General features: G+C 42.7%; 1 protein-coding gene across 1 annotated transcript in view; it reads left to right on the plus strand.

Moving 5' to 3' along the window:
- LOC106811938 (noelin-2-like) overlaps positions 1-5124 on the plus strand; it is a 21579-nt gene extending 16455 nt beyond the window's left edge. Inside the window, exons 2-8 of the mRNA XM_014815685.1 lie at positions 792-800; positions 1739-1863; positions 2146-2310; positions 2681-2893; positions 3132-3218; positions 3586-3709; positions 4082-5124. Of these exons, the coding sequence (XP_014671171.1) occupies positions 1777-1863; positions 2146-2310; positions 2681-2893; positions 3132-3218; positions 3586-3709; positions 4082-4911 (1506 nt within the window). The 5' untranslated portion in view covers positions 792-800; positions 1739-1776 and the 3' untranslated portion in view covers positions 4912-5124. The remainder of the gene's footprint in view (positions 1-791; positions 801-1738; positions 1864-2145; positions 2311-2680; positions 2894-3131; positions 3219-3585; positions 3710-4081) is intronic.
- Positions 5125-5218: the final 94 nt, after the last annotated feature.

The raw sequence follows: 5218 nt of genomic DNA on the forward strand, positions 1-5218 counted from the left end.
ACATATTCGCCGTTATATACCTATATATAGACATACTATACGATATAGATACTCTTATCAATGACGTTGTAGTCAGCTAATAATAGCTCTTGATATAATCCATATATGGGCAATTCCTTGGTAACGGGCTTACAATTCAGAGAAATTTCCCTTATAGTTTTACATGCTATGGATTAATATGTTTATTATATACAAGTTTTAACCTATTAACAAAACTTTTATAAGGTTATGTGGCACCCTTGTCATCATATCAAAATGGAAAGTTGGATACCTCAGCAAAGAAGCCAAGAGCACAAGAATGCTGCTAACCAAATTACGTCAGAAAATTGGGTATAATTTTTCCCTTAACTTCAAAAGATTTCTTTTCAATCTATAACACATTGGTCAAAGTTTGATCCGGATCTATATTACCTATTGTCTAAATTATACCCTGGCATGCATTTTTAGGGTCATATTGTTGCGGATATTTCATATATATTTAATACTTGACTCTTTTCTAAAAAAAAGGCAGCGGTACTGGAATTACAAAAATGGTAACGGAATTTCGTCTTCTGAATTTTTACTTAAAGAATGCCATCAATTATCTCAAGCCCCCACATCATATTGTCTATCATAACAAATATTCTACTGTATGTTTCTGTACGTACATTTAAAAATTTTGAAAATGTAGATCGCAGGAGATGATATTTGAAGCACTTTTGAGTACATGTACAGCCTTCATTCTGACTACGACAATTCTCTTTTTATTAGAGCAATTCTTATTTTTTTTTTTTTTACTTTTGGATCAACAGGAGTGGCCATGACCCCCCTTTGCCCCCCTTAACTACGCCACTGCCCGCGGATTTCTTCCCCGACGTGTGGCCGGCCGTGTTTTTCTCTATAGTACAGACTCACGCGCTGGTTTAAATAACCTGTTACTGCCCGTACAGTAAGTACCTAGCAAGATCACGCGCCTCGGCGTCAACTTGACTGATCGCGCGCATCGCCGTCGCCGCAGGGCTAAACCGAAGAGGCAGATAAGGTCTCTGTCTCCCTGGGTACTGCCGGAACGTACCCTGGTAACTATCTGATATGGTTAGGGTTAGAGTTAGGGTTAGGGTAAGGGTTAGGGTTACGGTTACGGTTAGGGTTATGGTTAGGGTTACGGTTAGGGTTAGGTAGTCGGCGTAGGCGGCTCCCTAGACAGGGAGACATAGACCCTACGGGCCCGAATAAGAACACATCCGTTGACTCAGCCTGTCGTTGCGTATCATTGTATTTACAGTGGCGGATCTGGAGGGGGTTAGAATGGGGGGGGGAGTGTTGCAATCCCCCTCCCGTTCAGCAACTTCATGACTAATGTTATGATACCTCTAAAATAGAGCCCAAAATAAAAAAGTCAGTCTAGTAGTTTCTATCAGCCTGCAGACTGACTTTTTCATTTTCTTCTTGAGGATGTCCCTGTAACTACACAGGGGGAGGTGTGCATGCCCCCGGAACCACCCTAGCACCGCGTGCTTTTGACACGCCTTCACTCGAATATCAACCCTCCCGTCTCCTGAAAGCTAGATCCGCTCTTGATTCATTTAAGCGCTCTACGTTTTGGCAATGAATGACTGTTATTAACGAGCACAGGAAGTTGAAACGGACACTTGGGAAAGTCCCAAAAAAGCCGCAAAGATTAGGTGAAATTTCCACCCGGATCTGTTGAGATAAACTAAATCCGGGTGCGCTGGGTATAATATGTGTCAGCGCAATGTTACAGACATTCGGGTTAAATTACTCCAGACAGAAGCTATGGAAATGTGGACAAAACTGCAGAATTTTGCGGCGCTATGTGTTTTGCTTGTGGCATTTTATCGGCCAGCGATAGGAGAATCCGCCGTACGTATAGGATCCATTGTACATGACTCGTCACTAGATAAGAGCACTGCTGTTCCAAGCGCTGTAAATGTTCGATTACAATGACATTTCGTACATATCTTTCACTAAGCGCTACCTTAAGGAATTCTAGTCGTCTCATTTCGTTCTCGTTCGTTGCTGCTTTATAGACACGCAGTACAACGATGAAAGCAGTCGGTGTAAGATGTCGATGATGAGATGAGATGTGCAGATATATTATAGGTGTGCACAAATTAGTGTCGAGCTTGTTGGCGCATGTTTCAGTTTCCTCTTAATGTGGCTGGCGACGAGGAATACATCTTAAACGACAACTACGATGTGCAAGCCGTGAATCATGACGGACAGTGTGTGTGTCGCATTGACGCCCCGGCGCCAGGCCTGTGCTCCGACAACAGCCAGTTCCAGGAGCTAAAATACCTCAGCCACAAGGTAGCGAATGCGTTTGTGGGGTTTTCTACTGTAATTAGCCGAACTCCTAATTCGTTTTTTTGTGTGCTTGATGTGCATATATGCGGTTACGTCTGGTCAAGGCTACATTTTTATTTTAATACTTTTGCTGGCTTTCACGCCGTTTTTAGAACGATATAGCTTTTTTCAATTCTTTCTGAAAAACTGGCAAGCTTACGTCTATAATTTCTACGAGAAATTCATAATTTATGAGTATTAAATTATATTGCGATCAGTATTTCAATACTAAAAACTCGCAAAAAATTGCCGTATTCGTAACGATAGCTATATTTATATGTTTTTTGAAGACGGATTCCATTTATAACTGTACGTACGTCTGCGCTGCTTTTAGGTGGGAAACTTGAGTAAAATTGTGAACGAAATGATCAGCGGGCAATTCATACAACGTTTCGCTCGCATGAAGCAGAAATTTGAAGAAATGCAATCAACAGCCGGCTTCATAATTCATGGCTATGACTTGCGCAACATGCGAGATGAAATAGACCTGCTGTCGAATCTCATGGAAGCTATAGCGCACAATGATACGGATGCTGAGAGGGTAGAGGTAAGGCAGGCTCTTCTGCGAATCAACGAAACCATACACTACCATGAAATAAGTGAGATACAAGCTCATAATAACAACGTGGGGTCTGTGCATAGGTCTTCTTTATCTACTGTCTCAACGCGTTGAGATGATTTACTATTTCCGTAATTTAATACTGTTCTGTTAAAATAAATGGAACTACTTTATATTGTAAACGCTGCGTATAAAGCATTGCGCTGACATGTTCTTTGTGTTGCAGGATTTGCACGCGCAAGTTCAGAACCTGTCGACATATATAGATAGCGTAAAACTTTTGTACTCAAATGAAGATTCCCTGAAGAAGGAGGTAAGTACCGTATTAACACCCTTGGTATTACCACCATATACATGATTCTCTGACCCTCTCTCTGTATCTTTTCATTTCTATATCTCCCTCTTTCGCTCCCCTTCTCTCATCTCTATCTCGCTCTCTTTCTTTCTATGTTGCTCGCTCTTTTCCTCCACCTTTCGCTCTCGTTTTATCTCTCGGCCTCTGCTTCTATCTCGCACTATCTTTCTATCTTATTCTACACGCTTCCTCTGTCACCGTCTCGATCACTCTAGAACACTTTCCCCTAACACTGGAATCGGGATGCTCCCCACCATCTTCGTTTGTTTACCCACGAACTTGTGTAACCAAAGATTGATACCAAAATTAATATTCAATGCTTCAGTTAGCAGATCTAGATTCAAGATTAGGTTCTTGCAAGGAGCAATACGCATTCCACGTCACTGAAAGCAGCCAATCGGACCTCGTGCCAGATTTCTTTCACGGAGCCCATAATATTTCGGTGCCAGGTGAGTCTGAATCGACAATAGGAATATAGATAACAGAGACTGGCTTAGCCGCTTTGTAACGATAGGTGTTAGTAGTTGTTAGAAGTTATTCGTAGCTAATGTCATTTTATGTTTTTCGTCTAGGTTTCCGCCCCTCTAATTTTCATTTATTGCAATTCTATATAAAGTTTTCTCAAATTTAGTATATTTTCATTGATAATTAACTGTATGTTTCCAGTATCAGCTTTCTTAGGAAACATTAATTAGCAGGGTGGATCAGAATCGAGAGAAAATCAGACACATGTCCACAGATACACGAACGCATGCAAGCACGTGCGCACGTACGATACTATATTATCGATGTTATATGCTGTACATTCTGTATCGCTCTAGTAAACTGTGGAAAAGAAAAGCTATCATCCATCTCCGAGCCGTGGACGCATAGGTGGATGGGAACTGCCGCAGCGAATAACTACGGAGCTTGGTTCAAAGACCCGCTGCCAGCACCGGGCAGCGAGAACAAAATCTACTACGTCTCAAATCCCACTAATCAGAAGTCGCTGTACGAGTACGCAAACTACAAGGACTTTATATCGAACCGGCGCCGCCTGGTGCATACGCTCACGCACGCGTACGGCGGAACGGGCTTTGCCGTCTACAATAACTCCTTTTACTACTCGAGCTACAATTCGCAAGTGATCAATCGCTACGACCTCACAACGAAGAAAACCCTTGCGCGGCGCACCCTCACTAATGCGGGCAAGCAGAACACGTACCCGTACAGTGTCAACCAGTTCACGGACATCGATCTAGAAGTGGACGAAGTCGGCATGTGGGCCGTCTACTCGACGGCGGAGAATCAAGGTGCGATCGTTATCACTCAGTTGGATCCCGTGACCTTAGCCCTCAAGCGAACGTGGAATACGGATACGAGCAGGCTCAAGAAGTCCGTCGGCAATGCGTTCTTCATCTGCGGGGTGATGTACGCGACCAGCAGTCATAACACGCGGGACAACAACGTCTTCTACGCCTTCGACACGAATACGTCGACAGAGGAGTACGTCTCGATCCCCATGTCGATCAAGTACCAACTGATGAGTCAACTGTCGTATAATTACAGGGAGAAGGTCTTGTTTGGATACGACTATGGACACATGATCTCTTACCCGCTCAAATTTGCGTCGCAGCCCGGGGCTGGTTCGGAAATTCCAGTGGCCGACTAGAATGACAATGAACGCCTAGCTCTCACGCAGTAGACGAGTTATTTCTCTTTCTTCGGAATAGTTCGTTGAAATGTTCACAAACATTTCATTGAATTTCATGACAATATATAGGAGAGAATTTGTTTTATGATGAATCGATTTATCCTTTAAAATACATTAGATAGATAACGTTACAACATAAAGAACGTTAAATAAATGAATTTGTATCATAAATACTCGTATTTTTCCTTACCTCCGCCAAACAATTGTAATTACTGCCGTGTTCTCTTGAGGAGAGGATGTGGGGGCTGGAGAGATGGTATGAGAT

This window comes from Priapulus caudatus, unplaced genomic scaffold (genome assembly GCF_000485595.1).
Source record: "Priapulus caudatus unplaced genomic scaffold, Priapulus_caudatus-5.0.1 Scaffold20, whole genome shotgun sequence".
NCBI classification, from domain to species: Eukaryota; Metazoa; Priapulida; class Priapulimorpha; order Priapulimorphida; family Priapulidae; genus Priapulus; species Priapulus caudatus.